Consider the following 20,613-nt stretch of genomic DNA (forward strand, 5'->3'; position numbering starts at 1 on the left):
TAAAGCAGCTATGGGATCCAGAGGAAACTGATGGGGAAGGAGGCTGTGGCAAGAACTAAAGATAGAAAATGCAGTCCACAGGGGAGCATGTGTGGGTGGGAAGGACTCACAGAGGGAGGGACACTTTAGCTGCTGAGTAATCTCACCCCAGGAGAAGAACAAAATTGAGGTTGGGCGGGGAGAATATGGATAAAAGTTAATGGCTGGAAATATCAGGGACTTTGAACAGGGATCCGGAGCAGGCCAGGTCTGCAGGGGACAGGGGCTGAGGAGAAAGACTATGATAGCCACCAGACACCATCGTTAAGAATCCAGTTCCGCATGCGACACAGATCCTCAGCTCCAACACTAACTCCAAACAGAGACTCTGGTTTGTTAGTGTTCCACCCATTCTTTTTATTGGCTGTTTAATTTTCTTTTTAACTGAGGCATCCCCACATGAAAGCCGATCAGAAAGCAAGTACGAAGTGAATTCTCACGGAAGTTTAAGAGATGGTGACAGCCAGTTTCCGTGAGTAAGGCACAATGGCAGAATGGATTTATGTGACTATGAGTTTAGCTAGCTTATTCCATTAGATGCCTTAAACCAATATCCCAATGTTGGCCAGGCATGGTGGTGTATGCCATTAATCCCCGCACTCAGGAGACAGAGGCAGGTGGGCATTTGTGACTTCCAGGCCAACCTGATCCACAAAGCAAGTTCAAGAACAGCCATGGCTCTGTTACACAGAGAAACCCTGTCTCAAAAGAAAAAAAAAAAAAAAATAGAAAAAATTCTTAAAATAAAAGAAAAAATTATTAAATGTATAAGAGTTCAGAAGGGAGGAATAGGTATGAAAAGACTTTCAAAAACTTGAAGATAAAAAGAGAGAAAAAAGTATTTTCTTCTAAAAATAACATTTATTTCTAGTAGGATAATCTCTGAAGACATTTTTGCGAGTGTTAAGGGAAGTAGCTGATACTATAAAGGACATTTTTTTTTTTTGGAGGGGGGGAAGGGGTTCAAGACAGGATTTCTCTGTGTAGCCCTGACTGTCCTGGAACTCACTTTATAGACCAGGCTGGCCTCGAACTCAGAAATCTACCTGCCTCTACCTCCTGAGTGCTGGGATTAAAGGTCTGCGCCACCACGCCAGGCAGGACATTTTTTTTTTAACTTACATTTTTCTGTGATTGCTGTCCTCACATCTGAACTGGAAGCTTTGTTTTTCAAATTTTGGGCCAAGGTAAATACACAATCAAGCTGAGGATGGCGTTGTTCTAAATCAGCCTTTGTGATCTGCAAGGAGACAAGTTCAAAGGGATTAATGCATCCTGAGATAAGCCCCTAGCTGTGTATTGGGTGTGTCTTCTTCCTCTAAGAGGCAATGAAACATCATCGATGTAACAGAGGAAGAATATGTGATTTGGAGTCAGAGGCCTTAGGTTCAAATCTCAGGTCTTCCATAACCAGAAATGGCATCTGCCCTCTCCATTGGCTCCCCCAGCTCAGTTCCATCAAATCTAAGGAAATTAAATCAAGGAACTCTCACTATAAATGCTCTCAAAACATCAGCAATCTTCGCTACTGACTCCTTGTGTACCTGTTGGACATCAGATATGAATGCACATGTGGATGCCCTACAGTAATGGTTCCCAACCTGTAGGCTGCAATCCTTTGGTAAGCCTCCATCTCCCAACATATTTACATGGCAATTTATAACAGTAGCAAAATTACAGTTATGAAAAACGATGTTATGGATGGAACTGTATTAAAGGGGTCCAGCATGATGAAGTTTGAGAACCACTGGTGTAGAAAGATGAAAACGGCATGTTAGAAAAGCAATAATTACAATAACTGCAAATGAATCACCTTCATAAACCACCCTTTTTTCATGGACTATGTGTCTTAGCTGATAAATACAGTGAGGGCTAAGAATTCCAGGAAAAGTCTATTCTAATTCTAGAACCAATAAATACCAAAAAGAATTAGAAAACACAATTCACAGTTGGTACAAACAGTGTGCCAAAAGATTGGTCCAGCCGGCTCCCTGCGGGTAAACTACTTCTCTAGACCTCAATCACTCCTACAGGAGTAAGTATTTCCAAATGAACGACTCCTACTCCAGCTCTAGATCCCAGAGCTTCCGTTTATGCTGCTGACTTTCTTCCCTCTGCACAACAGACTCAAAGCTAAATCACTCAGAGGGTCACTGGAGCTCCGCTTCTCCTCCTCCTCCTCCCTCTACTTCCTCTACTTCCTCTACTGGAAACAGCATCGTCTCAGCCCCTCAGGAAGGGCTCCTTTCCCTGACTTAAGCATCTCCTGCCTCCGAGCCATCCTCATCTTCTACTAAAGCAAAGCATTATTATCAACAGTCCCCAGCCACGAATCAGGAACCAGAAAGAAACGGCCGAGCACGCTTGTCTACTGATTGCAGACTCTTACGTCCACGAGGCTGTGAACAGCTTCGCATGCCTCTTCTCAAAGAACTAAGTTAACTTTTCCATAAGGGGAAAACAAAAACAAAAACACTTCTTGCACAAATGCCGGCTCTAAGTATTTGATCAACCCCAAGCCCCTGCCTCCTGTCCCCTATGATAGAACGGTAAATATCTCATAAACCCACCTCCTGATCCCAGGGCTACTGAAACAGCCCCTCCTTGGCCTGTCTCCTCTAACATGTGGCTGACACTCCCCTGGGACATTTATTAGAAACTATTTTGTCAGAGAAAACCATCTGCTTGATATGCCCATCTTCCCGACCTCTTAAAACAACAGTTCTCAACCTTCCTAACACTGCGACCCTTTAATACAGTTCCTCGGGTTGTGGTCACACACACATACACACACACACACACATACACACACACCCCAGCCATGAAATTATTTTTGTTGCTACTTCAAAGCTGTAATTTAGCTATCATAATTTGAATTGGAATGTATTGTTTTCCAGTGGTATTAGGCAACCCCAAAAGGGTCAGACGTACAGGATGAGAACCACTGGTTTAGAAGTTCAAAGTTCTTGGTGATATGGGAATGAATTGGCACCTACCATACCAGATTGTTATGATATAGACAAGACAATACATGTGAAAGTAAGAAAATGTTCAACACACATTAAGCACTTAGATGCTAGCAATAGCTATTATTTTGTTATGCATATCTATCTAAAACATTCTTTTCAGCCTTACTCTATATAACAGATAAGCTATAGCCTAGCATATACTAAGTATGGAAAAAGAATTTTCCAGGTTGCTACTTGGTGGTCTCTATTCTATAAGAGAAAAAAAAAACATATCATCAGAACACATTCATTTCTAAGATCAGAAATGAAATGTACTCATTATGAAATCTAAGATGAAACATAGGCTTAGAAATTATTCTATATTGCATTGCGCATTAAATGGAAAGGTAGCTTACAGTTATGTGGTGTCCAGCTTCACAGTATCAATACTAGAGTTTTACACTGAGCCTTCAGTTCTATTTGATCAACCTGCGCTAACTGAAGAAAAGCTTGACTCTTTGGAGTTAACCCTGAAGGGCTACCCAGCAGATAAGGAATATCGGTAAGCTTGTTTTCTCTAAATTTAGGATAAACCACAGAGACCCAAGGAGAGCGTAGTGCCCTGGCAAAACTTCACATTCTGCACCTACTTTCATCCGGGAAACTGTCTTATTGATCTCTTTCACGTCCCCCACAGTGACAATGTTGGACTTCAGCATTTGGTCGATCAATACCAGCCAGTCAGCCAGTTCTGTGATGGTTTTATCCAAATCAGCAGGAACCGAGATTTCCAGGCCGCCACGCAGAGGAGCATCTGATGCAGATGATACTAGCACCACCTTTTGGACGTTGGGATGAGCTGAAACAAGAGATGTAGCAAGTTGAAAATAATCAACAGGAGGCAATGGTTAAGATATGTAGTGAGGGCATGTGCATTTGTGTACTAAGTAAATTTCCATTTTTCTAGGAAGGTATTTTTATGTTGAAATGGCATAGATTGAAATAACCACGTGTATTTAATAGCCATAGATCCAATATAACACAGCCCTCTCAAAATTCCATGCAATCAATAATGCACATGCAATCAACATTAACACAAAAAATAAAGCAGTAAACAAAGCAAATACACACACACACAAACACAAACACACACACACACAGACACACACACACACACACACACAAACACAAACACACACACACTGATAAAATTAAAAGCATTATTTCATTGAGTCAGGCTACTGTAAATATAAAGCAAATTTATTTCTAATTTTTCTGTTCTTTTCATTTAACTTTACAGCATATTCACCTTTTATTTTTATCTCCTGTTTCTTTGCCTCTGTCTGTTTCACACACTCTCTGAGACACAGAGTCTCAAAGTGTAGCCCTAGCTGACCTGGAACTTTCTATGTAGACTGGGCTGGCCTCAAACTCATAGCGATCCAACCTTCTCTGCCTCCTGAGTTCAGAGATTGAAAGCCCACACTACCACACCTGGACTGCATATCTCATTCTTAGCTAACTATAATGTGAAGATCTGTATAAGAATTTACACAAATAGTCACTGACTTTTACAGCACCCTTTCCTTCAGCTACACATTGAGCTGTACATGTACAAATCTCCTGAAATCCATTCTTTACCAAAGAGCTTAAAGGGAAACTCTTTTTGAGTATAGTATTTTCCACATTTCCAGTTTCCAATTTAGTAGAGATTTCCCAAAGAGAAATCACTGGGTCAGACAACATTTTTAAATTCATGTATTTAATCTCCTTGCCAAAGGGAATTCACTTCTCCAACAACTAGCTAAACACCCTGTATCTACATCAACAGGACTCCATCTCAGTACACACCTGCCTCCATTACTGTAATGGATTAATTACTAATAAAGGTGTTTTCATGCTTCTGCACCGAGTGGTATAGTTAGTATCTGTATTAGTCTGGTTTTTGTTTCTTTGGAATCTACTTCTTTATCAATTTGGATGCCTTTGAGATGAAAGCTATGCTACTGTCTGGCCTGTTTGTTTTCTCCTGTTTCATTTTTGCAATGTGTTATGTCCTCCCTTCCTCTTTCTCCTCCTCCCTAAGTCCTTCTACTTTGTAATTACTTATATCTTAACAAACTTGAGGAAGTCAATTTCATTACTCTTTCTGAGAGGGGCTGTCCTCCTAGGGTTTTGCTTTATTTATTATATTTATTTTATTTATTATTGTTTATTATTTTATTATTGTTCTTACTTATTATTTGGTTTATTTTTTGAATTATTGTTTCATTTTTATTTATTTATTTATTTGATTTATTTAATTTTATTTACTCCTTTCTGTCAGAGGAATCCACCCTTGTCCTTCACAGTGAGCAGAAGGATCTTACATGTCCTCCCAAAGGTATTAAAATCAATTCTTGTCTTCTCCAAAGAACTGATAAATATTTTCTTTCTCTTTGTTTTGTGCTTGGTTTTATTTCTGTTACACGTATGAGTGTTTTGTCTGGAGATTAGATAGATACAGATACAGATATAGATATTCACAACATGCGCATGCCTGATGCCCACAGGGGCCAGAAGAGGCCACCCAATCCCCAGAAAGATAGATGTGAGCGGTCATGTGTATGTTGGGGATGAATTCTGGGTCTTCTGGAAAAGCAGCCAATGATATCAGACACTAAGCCACCTCTCCAACCCTTTGGTTTTGTTTCTGTCTTTGTTCTTGGTTTTGTTTCTGTCTTTGTTCTTAGTTTTGTTTTTGTTTTTCTTTTGTTTCTAAGAGAAGTTAACAGTTGGTTTCAATATAAGATGTAGTTAAGACGAATACTAAATCTACCTGGCACCTAGCATAAATTCAGTACAATTCTAATAAAAACCCCAACAGGTATGCAGGCAGCTTGGCAAAATCACAGATACTAATTTCTAGTTGTTCAATAAGAAAGAAAGGGACCCTCCTCTTCCCCCCCAAAAAAATTTATAAAAATATTTGTGTAAGGAGATATGCCCTACAATTATTGAGTTACACTTTTGACCAATGATAACTGTATCCCAAAATAATAAATAGATGACCAGGAGAGGAGAACCATAAGGCACAGGGACAGAAAGACCTGACACAGAAGTGGCATTGTGGAAGGATGCTAAAGACTTCACTACCCCGTAAGCACTGCTGTCTGGCAGCTAGTATGGCAAGATGATGCCACGGAATCTGACCTCATGTGCATAAAGGAAAATAGACACCTGGAGATGAAGGCATGAAGGGGAAAAACTATGACTATCAGATTAAGACGTAGAAGAATATCTTTATGAGTCGAGAGCACAACACAAAGACAGGCAAACTTGTTAATGCACCATTAAAGCTCTAAACGTCTAAGGAAAGCACCAGAGACCGATCCGTTCAAACATCTCTGAAAGACTAAGAAAGGAGGTGATTGCTAGGCACGTGAATTTAATTAGTGAGCAAAATGCTTTTATTCTTTAGAGCTCTGGACGAGGCGACAGATAACCTACTACACAGATAACAGGGACAGCAGTTCAACATGAAACATGAAAGAGAAAGCACTAATTAAAGCAAAATGTTTTGCAATCACAGGTCAGCAAAGTGTGCAGGTCTCAGGTTGGCAAAGTGACAGCTGACAAGCACTGGCCTCCCTGTGCCTCTTCCAAGATATCTGGATGCTGGTAATAGCACCACCACCACCATACTTATTTGCTTTAAATCTCCCCCAGGTATATAATGACACATCACCTGCACCATCTTTACAGATGAAACCCAGAAGCATAAATGAGAAGGTAGATATCATCTTCAAAGCCAGATACTTAGGTTGTAAAAAGGCAAAACAATGTCACTTCCTTCATTTTCACTTTCTCTTGAAACATAGTAGATTTTAATATTATAAAAATATATATTTTAAAAGCATAATAGATTGGTTATTGCCAATTTGGGGAGGGGGGTTTCGAGATAGGGTTTCTCTGTATAGCCCTGGCTGTCCTGGAACTCATTTTGTACACCAGGCGGGCCTCGAACTCAGAAATCCGCCTGCCTCTGCCTCCCGAGTGCTGGGATTAAAGGCGTGCGCCACCATGCCCAGCCTGTGCCATTTTTAAACATACAGATAAACAAAAATTTTGTGAAGTTCCCTAGGCTAAATGAAAGAAACATTGTGTGACACCATTTATACGAGATAGTCAAGATGGACCAATCTGCTGACATGGCTGGCATGCACACTGTTGGATACCAGACGCTGAGAATCTGGGGGTCGGAGGGAGGAGCAGAGAGAAGCTACTCAAGCACAAGAACTCTAACTTGAGAATAGAAATATTTTGGAGCTACATAGAGGTGAAGCTTGTACAACACTGTCAATGAACTAAATGTCCTTGAATTATTTATTTTAAAAATAGATCATTTTACTTTTAATATGATTTTAAAAGAAGAAAAATATTAAACTAAAAAGTTGTGTAAGGGCTGGAGAGATGGCTCAGAAGTTAAAAGCACATATTATTCTTGTTAGGGACCTAAATTCAGTTCCCAACATTTATGTGGGATATTTCACAATGGCCATTCCACCCCAGCTCCAGTGGATCTGGCCTCTCCAGGCACCTACACTCATGTACAAACACAGATAAACACATAATTTCATCATTTTCTACATTTAAAATTTTTTACTTAGAATTTAAAATTATTCATTTAGATTTTTACATTTTGTGTTTAGACTTAAAAAAAAAAAACAAGAACACTGTAGAAGGAAAGTCATACTGAAATTGGCTTCAGGTCTCACACCTGTTTTATGGAGGGTTGCCTTAAGGAAAACAAACTGCAAACCTACTGTAAAGTGGTTTTGCTGTTGGTCTTTTATAATCTAAGGATGTACATAAACTTTTTCTACTCCTTTGTCAATGTTCTAAAAAAGGTAAACCTCTGCAGCTGTACTTAATAAAGCAAGCTGTTTCTTTATGGTCATAGAATTGAAGCAAGATAGACAAAAAGACAGACACATACATATATACATACATAAATACATATGTACATACACAGATACATAGATATAGATGATAGATACATACATGCATGCATAGGCACATACATACATACATACATACATATGTACATGCACAGATACATTGACAGATACATATAGATGATAGATACATACATACATGCACACATAGACACATACATACATACAACAGATACAAAGACACATACATATATACATAAATAGATACATAGATATAGATGATAGATACATACATGCATGCATACATAGACACATATATACATACATGCATACATAGACACATACAAGACAGATACATATAGATGATACATACATACATACATGCATACAGACTCATATGCATACATACGACAGATACAGATATATACATACATGCATGCATGCATACATAGATACATGCATACATACGACAGATACACACACATACATACATACATACATACATACATACATAGATGAGAGAGAGGAAGAGAGATACATATATACAAATCTCAATTCAATTGTTCTAAATATAATCAAGAAAACCAATCAGGCCACAGGGATTTCCAAGACAAGGTACTGAGGAAAATAAGTAATGCAGAACACACACTGGGTCATAAGCAATGCTGCAATATCAGGAAGGAAATACACATTGTTTTTAAAGGAAAAGAAGAAGATATAAAGAAGAGAAGAAGAGGTGGAAATGGACAAGGTGAGCCCAGGTAGGAGGCGGCAGGTGGGAGGCAGAGTTGAGGAGAGGAGGAGAGATGAGGGGGGCACTGAAAAACAGTGAGAAAGTCCCAACCTCCAGCCTCAGCTGGCAAAGAGACGTGGGTGGCTGGGGTTAGTACAGCTAAGGACTACAGACAGCAAGCAGAATGTGGTGGGTAGGAGAGTGAGCAAGGCCATAGTCCCAGTGGCTATATGGTCTACTTGGGACAGAAACAGAAGGAAATAAACAGGAATCATGAGAAAATATACAATGTTCCCCATAACTAAGGGAATAATATTTGCTAGGACATGGTTTCCCGGGAAATGCAGCCTTCGAAACCCCACAGTCAGGGGTTTGGAAGGGATCAAAATTCTATGATCAGGATCAAATTGTACACACTAAACATGTGTTGTCATGGCAGGTTACACAAGATAACTTGAAAAAGTGCATCTCTCCATTAAATTAACTCAGTATTTTCCACCTAGCCCCTCTTTCCTTCCTTCACCAGGACCCATGGCCATCCAGATATATCTTTGACTCGGAGAACAACAAATCTTTCCCCATGCTAAGCATCCAGTCTGGATTCAGATTATGAACAGCAATCACGTGATGTTTTTCAGTAAGTTCTTCTAATAGGATGTTCCCACTATAAGTTTGTCTGTGTTGATAAAAATGACTCCTAAAGAGCAAATGCTTTCTTACCAGCCATCCTCATCTGTGGGGCAGAGCAGGGGTCTTGGGTGCGTGTCTTCAGGAGGCTAGGCACTTCTCTGCATACCTGTAGCATCAAGCCAAACACACAAGAGAAACAAACGATGATTGTATCTTCGAAACACAGCCACTCTTCCATACGACAGCTCAATCAATTTTCTTTCAGTTCCCACCCTAGCTTGCATCTCCACCTTCACTATCCACTGTGATGTTACTAGGACATGGTTTCCTGGGAAATGCAGCCTTCAAAACTCCACGATCAGGGGTTTGGAAGGGATCAAAATCCTATGATCAGGATCAAATTATACACACTAAGCATGTGTGGTCGTGGCAGGTTACCTCCCCTGACAGTAAGCGCAAGGATGCCAACCAGTCCTCATGTGTGACACTTGCACCACTGGAGCTGCCCATTCCCCTCACAACTCAAATCCTGTAAAGACCCAGTGAGTCTGACCTTCTTCCTGCCTCTCTTAAGTTTCCTTCACTGTCCATCAAGTGCCATTGCTGTGCAGGTTAAACCTTTGACCTTTCTTACTCTTCATTTCCTATATGGATGCTTCAGAGGCTAAAGAACTCCCCCAGTAATATATCTTCCACTCAGCTTTCTGTCTAATAGATCTTTAGACACATCCAAACCTCAGTTCACGATTTCTGTCTTCCAGGAAACTGCCTTTGGTAAGCTTCTCTTGAAACTCTACCTGATTGTTCCATACACTGAGCCCACCTTCCCTACAGTATAGCTATGGGGTCTTTCTAACAGAAATCTGTTTATAAATAAATAATAGCTGTCCATTTCCCTCAAAGTAGTGAATTCTTCTCAAGATAGAGCCCGAATTCTGTAGAGTGGCACATTTGCTCAATAAACCAGGATCTGGTCTCTGGAGTGACTGGGCATCTCTCGGGTGACTGTTTTATGTATAAGTCTATTGTAGACCACAGATGCACTTCCCTCACGGTGTGTCCTCTAGAGCCTTCCACTTGCTGTACTTCCCCGTCAAAGCCTGTTACTTCATCCCTCACCTAAGCAGTGAAGCTTTTATAACTTAGGCTAGATAAGATCTTCTCCCACAGGCCTTCCTTGATCACTCGAAAGTATATAAGTGTCCCCTGAATGTTCCTTGCTTCCAATTTTTAATTATTGATCTCTTTGTCTTATCCATGTCAAACCAACTGGGTGATAAAAAATTTCCTATAGTCCTTAAAATGGGGCCTTGCATGAACCAGGGGTGTAGTGAAATCTGCTAAGTATATAAAAGAATTGAAGGAATAAAATATTCCAGAGTAGCAGTTCCTAACATGATTCCCCACACAAGAAGCATTTTTTTTTTGCCTTAGATGTCATAATTACCCAAAGTGGGCAATACTAAAACCTATGTTAATTTAATTCCAGCAGTAATAGAAGCTTCAATGCTGCCTATCATGGTGTTCCCCAACTGGCCACAATACCCTTTAATCTATAATACCAAGCAAAACCCTCTGTGTTCCATAAAAATGTATGCTCTGGATGAATACGTGCAAATGGATTTGGCAAGTGACATGGGAGCCAATATGTCCAGAGTGGAGAGCAGAAGAGAGAGCATCAGATAAACTCAGAGAGAGCAGCTAGGCAGGGTGAGAGGCCTTATAAATCACACGGAGGACAATTGGCTTTTACTCTCAGTAAGACGGAAAGTCGTTAGTGGACATTGTTCAGAGAGTTACTGGATCTCACTTACATCTTAACAAAGCTTTGGCTGCTGTGCTCTGACAATGAGAAAGGGTGGCAGAAGAGACCAGGAAGGAGGGCTTTCCCAGAGATGACGGTGGCTTGGGATAAGCAATACAAAGGAGCGGTGAAGTCCAATTTATGCCATTATTTTTCTAACATAAAGAAAACTGAAATAACTGTGCAGAAACATTCGTGCACAACCAATATTCTACACATCAAAAATTTGCCCTCATCTGCCTTATCACATATAGCTGCCTACTATCAAACTATCCATCAAGTCCATGGAAAAAGCCAATGACAGGGACATCAAAGAATTGGGGGGTGGCGGGTGAATCTGTCTGTCTGGGTGTGTGTGTGTGTCTGGATGTGGGTGTCTGGGTGTGTAAGAAAAGGAAGAAATGTCTCTTTATTGAGTTATAATTCACATATATAATTTATGTGCCATTTTAATGATTCAGGATTTCTGATTTAGGCAACAATAGAGACATACATGCCATTAATTGAGGAATGTGATATACACTAAGGCCCAAAGATAAGGTAGAAATCAGGAGTTCAATTTTGTAACTGTTGAGACATCTATTAGCTCCCAAAGCAGAGACATTGAACATTCAAGTGCCGAATACAGAGAAAGGTCTAGGCCAGAGATACAGATAACGAGTGATCACTTGGACAGTAACTCATAGTCACAGAGGCTGGGTCTAGAAAGCACACATAGGTTGTTAGATACAGCATAATACCACTTCATTCTCATAGCTCGTCTTCCTCCTCTTTCCTCTTACTCTTTCCTTCTTGAGATAAGATCTCACTATGTAGCCCAGGTTGGCTTTGAAGAAACTCTCCTCCTACCTTAGCCTAGTAAATGTCAAATGTCAGAGCTACTGATGCATGCCAACACATTCGCCAGGACTTCCAGTTTGATAGAATTGAAAAGAGAGTCAAGTGACTGGCAGTCCCGGGTGGGACACATCCATTCCATGTTCAAATAGACACCATACATCGACCCAGTGGGTACTAAGACAAAATGAGAAGAATCCTATGATTTCATCTACCTTTAACCATTTCCTCTGTGAAACAAAGTAATCATATAAGGAAAATAACTCCCATCTTAGTTTAATTTTTGTCAGATGTTATTAAATTCCACAGGATCCTAACAATAAAAACATACTAAAGGAATAAAAAAAATCACCAAAAATAAACAGATGTGGGAAAGTCTTGTTCAACATCAAGAGGCTATTTTAAGGTCTTCATTTTCAGACTATAATTACTGGCATTTTACTGCTAAATTCCAATAGACAATCATATGTGGTATGTTTGAAAATATACACATCCCCTAGAACAAAGAAGTCCATGTGAAATAAAAGATATTCTTTGAGAATACATGTGATAGTGGATGAATATATATAGATATATTGTGTGTGTGTGTGTGTGTGTGTGTGTGTATGTGTGTGTGTGTGTGTGTGTGTGTGTGTGTATAATTGTAAAGTGCTGAAAAAACACACATATGTCAGACCTGTATCTGTACACTTAGAGCAATAGCAAGAGAACAATTTAACCAAGGACTCAGTAAATAGGGGTCAACAAGATGGCTCATCTGGTAAGATTGCTTGCACTAAGCCTTACAGCCTTAGCTCAATCCCTGGAACCCACATGAGAGAAGAGATCAATTCCCAAAAGTTGTTCCCTTATGTGTGGTACTTTCTCTATGTCTCTGTCTGTTTGCCCCCCCCCCTTTGCATGTGCATGTGTGCGCGCACAAACACACACACACACAAATACACACACTCCAAAGCAAGTATAATTCTAAAAGTCAATAGACAAGAGGAACACGTTACAGGATTCCCACATGCACACCTTGGTCCATGTTGTGTTTACATTCCTTAAACTTTCCGAAAGTTTCTCTCTTTCACGCAAACTCAGATTTTTGTCTGAAAGCATTTCCAGTTCTGCTCTGTTCAGCCACTTAATGTTTTCAGCTTGAACTTCCGTCTCTTGGGCTAAATCCTGAAACAAAAAACAGCCATGGTTAGAAGGTTGTTCTGAGGGAGAGTTACTATACACAATATATTCTCTTGGGAAAATATCCTTATACATTCAGGACTCAGGCATCTTAAATGGAAAGTCAGCTTACCGAAATTGTTAACACACTCTCACTGATAGAGCATGAATGTACATTCCTGTGTATGTGTCTGAATATACATGCACAAACACATACTCTTTTTTATTATTCTTAACCAAGTGTATATATTGGTGGAAGGGCTCTACACTTGAGTTCACAGTCTTGAGAGGGCATCAGATTACTTGAAGCTCTAGTTACAGGCAGTTCCAAGCTGCCTGCCTGACATGGGGCCTCTGAAAGAGCAGTTAGTGCTCTGGCCTGCTGGGCCATCGCTCTAGGACCAGCACCACTTCACCAGGCGCACACTATGTTTACATTGTTAAGATACATCATGATCACCACTAAATTTCTTCATCTTAACATGCTGTCCTACCCTTTGTAAATTTTCCAAATACTTTATAAACAGGATATTTGAAGAAAATTCTTGACTCTTTACATAAAGAAGGAATATCCTCATACTTCAAAAAAAAAATTTAATGAACAATTCCCACGTTTCCCATCATCACTAAAAGTTTCTTTCTCAAGATACTTTAACCATACATCTCTATGACAAAACCACTTCTCAAATAAGTTGAATACTTTTTTGAACATAGTTTTACATGTGAATGTGTGTGTATGTGTGTAATCACATTCAAATACAATTTTTATGTTATTTTAAATTTGAGTGTGTATGTGTAATTACATTCAAATACAATTTTTATGTTATTATTTTAAATGTGAGTGTGTGTATGTATATGTATATATATTAACACATTCAAGTACAATTTTTATGTTATTATTTTAAATGTGAGTGTGTGTGTGTGTGTGTGTGTGTGCGCGCGCACACACACATGTGGAGGTCAAAGGACAAATTTGGGGAGTCAGTTCCCTCCTTTCGCCTTACTTAAGTGGGATTTCTCTCGTACCGAGTACCCAGACTAGCTGGCCCTCATGTATCTAAGTAATTCTCCTGTCTCTACCTAGCACCTGTCTGCAAAAAGGCTGGCACTCCAGAGGCACACCGTCATATCTAAATTTTTTTACCACTGGTTGGGTGATTGAACCAAGTTACCAGATGACCACAGTGAGTGTTTTATCTGATGAGCCATCTTGCCATGTCTGTGACGCTTTCAGAAAATGGATCCTGTCCAACGTTGTACTATTAATGTCTCAATTCTTAATAGAGACTACAGATGCTCATGGACCTGAATATTTATGGAGATTTGGCATTTAGATATCTATATATCTTTATATATTTTTATAGATTGTGTGTCTGTGTACACATGTGCATGCATGTGCACAGATGCACAACCATTAAAAATCCCTGTTGGCTACAAATCAACAAGAAACTCTGATTGCTGAACTGTAACTCTAAGCCTGCTTCAAGCTGCAAGGCGCTAACTGCACAACACCCAGGATTTTCTTGTAAGTCACCACACAGTTACCTTTTCAATACAAAGGCAGAAACTATTCTTCATGGCTGCATTGTGTTCTAAGTCACTTTAAGATAGTCTACATCTTTTAATAAAACATCAAGGTCAGGGTTACTAATCTTTTGTTTGATCTCTGCATGACCAAAATAGTATAAAATAATGGGAAAAAAAATCCCAACTCTTTCAAATTTACCATACTTATCATAAAGAACAAAGTTGTACTTCCCTCTCAATTTCAGTCAAAACGATCTTATTTCCCAAGTTCATTAGATCCTGCATTCGAAGGCTCTGGAAAGCTACAAACTCCTTACTGTTAATTCCTGTGGGCTTTCTTCCGGGTCAGGGGTTGATCTCTTCTGCACAGCACTCTCCACTTTCGTTAACCAGCAGGTGACCTCATCTAGCCGTCTCTTATACCCCAACACCTGCTGACTTTCTCCTTTTAGCCTAAAAGAACACAGTAGGGAAAATATTGACAGAAATTACTGAGTAAGCAAAACAATATATTTGTTTTAGAAAACTTGCTCCCCATAGCCCCAGTAGAAATAATTTCTAATAATGATATTAAATATGTAGTTTTTAAATTAACATTAATAATCATGCATACAGAGTACCATACTAAAAATTACATATAGGACTAAAGGGATTTTTTCCCCTTAATTAAATTCAGACACACTGAGAAGTCTTATCTTCTCATCATAAAAATTAAATGGCAAGTTAATATGAAAATGTTTAAGTTAGCTATTGCTGTATAATACAGTTAACGAACAGTGAACATGTCCTTGTGTAAAATAAGGAAAAAGGAATAATTATCTGAGTTCTCCATGGAGACAGAAAGACATCATTGTGTAGCCTTGGCAGTCCTGGAACTCACTCTGTTGACCAGGCTGGCCTTGAACTCAGAAATCTGCCTGCCACTGCCTCCCAAGTGCTAGGATTAAAGGCGTGCGCCACCAACGCAGATACAACAAGATAGCAGTATTTGTCCATTCTACCCATATAACAGCAAAAATATGAGTACTGAGAATCGAAATCTTCTACAAACATATATGCTTGATTAGTTCATTAAAATAAGGATAACATATGCATAGGATGTCATATTGCATAAAGGAGATGAAGGGAAAAAAATCCAGCCAAGGTCCAAAAGATAAATGTAGGCCACAGGATGACTATGACATCAGAATCCCCCAGTTAGAACTTCCTAACAGTATAAGAAGAACACCTAGGGATACCAGCCATCTGCCAGACAATGAAGTGTGATCAGAACCCAGATGACAAATAAGATTGCAGATTTAAGAGAGAGAGACAGAGAGAGAGAGACAGAGAGAGAGAGAGAGAGTTTGAAAGCTGTTAAGATCTTAGTGGGATCATGACTTTTAAGCTACTGCAACTAGACGCTGATTGAAAACTGAGTGTGACACTTTAATAAATTACACTGTGCCATCCCTAATGGAAATTAATGGTCTCATGCCACCTCCTATATTTTAACCATAAAAAGCATAATACAATATAATACATACAACAAAATATGCATGTAATATGTATTACGTCAATATGCTAATATGTGATATTATATGTTAATGTTACATAGTACTAACAGTCATAATGGAAAGGTATAATATTTAACTATTTAAACCTAATAAAAATTGCTTAAAATGTAACTTATTTTTTAAAAAGTAAAAGAAGAAAAAAAAGAAGATGCACTTTGAAATTAAAAAAAAAATGAAGCAATGATGGCGGTAGTAGAAATTATAATAAAATGTAATTTAAAAATAATCTAACAACTTTAGAAACACTCCATAATACTTGTATAGTTCTTTTCTTTCAGATATATTGAAAATTAAATTGCCAGTGTTTCATAATCATGACTACTTTCATGCTCTAAAACTAGAACTATAAAAGAAACTAATATTACCAAGTAATTTTCATCTGTAAACCAGCTAAATATAATGTACACTTTGCTATTCTTAAGAGTAGAAACAATTCTAGGATAAGAATTGCTTATTAAGGAATGACACCATAAACTGTAAATGTGCAAATATTTACCTGCAGGTACTGAATACACAGAGAAATGAAGCAGTGTGGTAACTGTCAATGACCCTGAACCTCTGGGGCTTCCAAAGTGACCCCAATACACACAGGTTAGAGAAACAGTGAAGTTCACTACGAATTTCTGAAAACCAATATTGTTTTAGTGAATATACAAGAAGCTAAGAAGAAACTCATTACTGCATTCACTTCCAAAAGCTTGAGTAAAGTGTGGGTCGAGGTCATCCTGTAGGTTGGGGAAGAATGGCTTCCACACTCCACAGAAACCCACTTGAAAATTGAGGGGTATTTCTGCAGCTGTTAATATCTTGCCAGCAGCAGGTTTGTTTATTTTTTCTTTTTTAAGAAGACATAAATAGCCACTTATCATTATGTTATTATATAAGTTAATAATTTTATTATTGATATAATTATTAATTGGTTGCTATTTTATTATTAAGTATGTACTGTTTATTATATGATATATGAATTGATTGACAATAGTAGTAGTGGTAAAATTACTATTAATATTAATGCATTACTATAACAATAATCTGATTAATTGTTGTAGGAAAGGATGATCCATGAATTCCTTCCCTTGTGATATCGAGTCCTCCTATCTTGTCTCCTCATCTGCCCATCTCTCTCACACAGCCCTGGGTGTGGTACTCACAAAGCCCAGTTCTACATCTTCTCTCAAGAAGGTTTCCAGTTTCGTCTGAAATCTCCTAGAGGCCCCTGAGGCTACTGGGCAGTGGTGGCAATTTTATAAAACCTGATGGCAGTCTTCAGCACATGGGGCCTGTGACCTTGAAGGAGAAGCTGACACAGGAACCTCAGTCGCCTTTTCCCTCTCCTGCTTCCTGGCCATGAAGCAAGCTGTCTGCTCTAGCAGGCACCCCAACCACAATGTCCCAGAGAAGGGCCAAAGCTGTGGGGCTAAACACTCACAGACTGGCACCCGTACAACTGAGAACCAAAATAAACATTCTCTCTTTATAAGCTAATCATCTTGATTATGCATTATTGCTGCAGAAAGCTAGCTGCCACAAAGGCTCACCCTAGAAAGAATGTACAGAAAATTGCTATAAATGCCTCGAAACTCAGCTTCAGCATCCCTCTTCATCAGTACCCAATTCCATAGCTCATCTTTCCTGCCTCTGTGTCAACATCTTCATGTGGATGTTTCCCTTGATCACGCTTTTTTCCTTTCTACTTCATCTTTTCAGTCTGAGTTCATAGTAACATCTGAATGCTCAGTGCGAGAGAATATTGATAAAGCTGATTACATTAATTGACTATTAGCAATACACAGCAACAACACGCTGGGAGAATATGTTCGAGAAAGGATTATAAGAAATGGATATTTTAAATGTTCGCCATAAAAAGTTAAGACATACACATTTTTCAAATACAGTCTCATTTAACCCTCAAGCAACTGTCTGACATTATAGCTTTCTTTTGTAGAAAGGAAACAGTGACCATAAGTGCTGTGGTGGGTGACCAGCACAATGCATTAACCCTAAGGGTACAAGAGTGCAACAATACCTTTATGCAACTAATAGCTCTCTAACTGGGCATAAAGCCCATTCAGAAAAAATGGAAACTATGCCTGATACTGGAAACCTATCCAGCTATCCAAGGTTAGTGAAGCCATGGAACTTGGATGTGCTCTTACAACCGCCACTTGCCTAAATCAACATAATTCATAAGTACAATCTAAATATTTAACTTCTTCCAACCCAGATAAGTATAATTCTGATCCCTCATCAAAGAAACCTCTCTTTGCAACAGGGACCATTTCACACGGGTGCTGGAGGTCTAAGCAAGGCTCTCTGTGCTTGCGTGGCAAGCACTTTATTGACTGAGCCATCACCCTGGCCCCAAAGAAAGTTTTATACATAGGAAATCTGAACAGAACAGTAAGATTTACAAGACAGCCTAAAAACTGTCCTAAGTAACATGAACAGTGAAGCCTCAAATGCCACTAATATTTTTATCATGGTATTAGATCAGCTTCTATGTAGTTTACATGAAATCTTCGCCCCTCTGCTCAAAACATTCAGAGCTGAGTCATCACCTGGGCTGCAAAGCCTCCACCTCAGCTACAAGAGTGCTCCAGCGCTGGTTGAAACCTGCCAGCTTCTCCTTCAGGAAGCTTGCCTCCGAGGGGCGGAGTCTCTGAACAAGGTCCTCCCCCTTTCGGTTAACCTTGATCAGGCTGGGCTGGTGGCTGCTGAGGCCCTCTTCCAGTTCCTATGACAGATGACACATTATGAATTTCTACCACTCAATCAAGCTGTTCAGATACCTTCAGTGTACCCAAGTTTTTAAGCATCAATCTAACACCTACAGAAACAAATTCGGGGTAGGGCTATAATGTCTTTTCAAAGAATTTAAAATTGCATTTCCAGGGACATGTGGATACCACATACACACAAATATTTGGTCAATAAAATTTTTATGTCCAGCCATTTATAATAAAAAATCCTCAATGTGCATTTTACTGAGATGCTGCCTCTGTCTGTAAAAATTTTAAAGTCACAGATTAAGGTCTACTTCAAAGTCAAGTCTAAATACTTACCTGTAACTCAAACTTTCACACACACACCCAAAAAAAACCGCAGCACCATGTCTGCAAGTGAGGGGGAGGCATTGTTTTCGACGCCCCATGAACTGTCTAGAGAAAATACATTTTGAAAATGTACTAAAACAAGAAATACATTTGACAATGGACATCTGAGCTTCTGCTTGCTCCATTTCTCCCTTTAGTGACCTATTGTGCTGGCAGGCTGACTGCTGGGTGCTACATAGTCTCGAGGCTGAGTCCTACAAGAGGCTGGCTTTGTCCATAAAGAACAGCATCCTCTCATGACAATAATCAATGATTTTTTAAAAAAGGAAAAAGAAATAACCGGGATGCCTAGGTGTTAGGGGTACAAAGCAGAGGTGACATTGAATATACACATACTTTTCTGTCTTTCATATAGTCTTAGATATAATTTTTTGTGTTAGTATGAATATAAAATCTCCTGAGGAGAAATATATCTTAAAATATTTTTAAAAATAACTATCTCTCACATTAACAACCTAAGAGTGCCTTATCCTTTTAAAAACTTCTTTAAAATCTGGATTATAAATTGTATGATGGGGGCCAGGAAAGTGGACAGGTTAGGGGAGGGGAAGGGAAGAGGGGAACCTGATCTGGTATTGGGTGAGGGAAAAAGATTGAGGACCAGCAGAAAGAATGGAAACAGGCAACCTCAGGAAATAGGAGGTTGGGAAGACACTCCCCCCCCCCCCCAATAATGCACCAGAGACCTGAGAGGTGAGAAACTCCCAGCACTCAAAGGGAGGGACCTTAGATGAATCGGCCAACAGTAGAGAGAGGGAACTTATAGAGTCCACCTCCAAAAGGAAGACAGGGCATCAAATGAGGGAGAGGGTTGCCAACCCACAGTCACATCTCTGACCCATAATTGTTCCTGTCTGAAAGAATTACAGGGATGGAAATGGAGAGGAGCCTGAGGAAAAGAAGGTCCAGTGACAGGCCCAAGGTGTGATTCAGGTCAAGGGGAGGCCCCAAGGCCTGACACTATTACTGAGTCTCTGGAATGCTCACAAAAAGGGATCTATCATGACTGCCCTCCAAAAGACCCAACAAGCAGCTGAAAGAGTCAGATGCAGATATTTGCACCCAACCAATGGACAGAAGCAGCTGACCCCTGTTGTTGAACTAGGGAAGGCTGAGAGAAGCTGAGGAAAAGGGTGACCCTGTAGGAAGACCATCAGTCTCAATTAACGTGGACCCAAGATCTCTCAAACACTGGACCACCAAACAGAAGCATATATCAGCTGATATGAGGCCCCCAACACACATACAGTAGAGGACTGCAGGGATTCCTTCATTCAGAGATGATGCACCTACCCCTCAAGAGACTGGAGGCCCCAAGGAGTTTAGAG

General features: G+C 39.5%; 1 protein-coding gene across 13 annotated transcripts in view; it reads right to left on the reverse strand.

The window, feature by feature from the left end:
• Utrn (utrophin) overlaps window positions 1-20,613 on the reverse strand; it is a 487,702-nt gene that overhangs the window by 257,579 nt on the left and 209,510 nt on the right. For all 13 annotated transcript variants that reach the window (XM_006512710.4, XM_011243167.3, XM_030245066.1 and 10 more), the window contains 6 exons: window positions 18,731-18,906; window positions 14,934-15,069; window positions 12,946-13,095; window positions 9,378-9,453; window positions 3,638-3,846; window positions 1,162-1,279 (listed from right to left, as the gene is read on the reverse strand). In XM_006512710.4, the coding sequence (XP_006512773.1) occupies window positions 1,162-1,279; window positions 3,638-3,846; window positions 9,378-9,453; window positions 12,946-13,095; window positions 14,934-15,069; window positions 18,731-18,906 (865 nt within the window). The remainder of the gene's footprint in view (window positions 1-1,161; window positions 1,280-3,637; window positions 3,847-9,377; window positions 9,454-12,945; window positions 13,096-14,933; window positions 15,070-18,730; window positions 18,907-20,613) is intronic.

This window comes from Mus musculus, chromosome 10 (assembly GCF_000001635.26).
Source record: "Mus musculus strain C57BL/6J chromosome 10, GRCm38.p6 C57BL/6J".
NCBI lineage: Eukaryota > Metazoa > Chordata > Mammalia > Rodentia > Muridae > Mus > Mus musculus.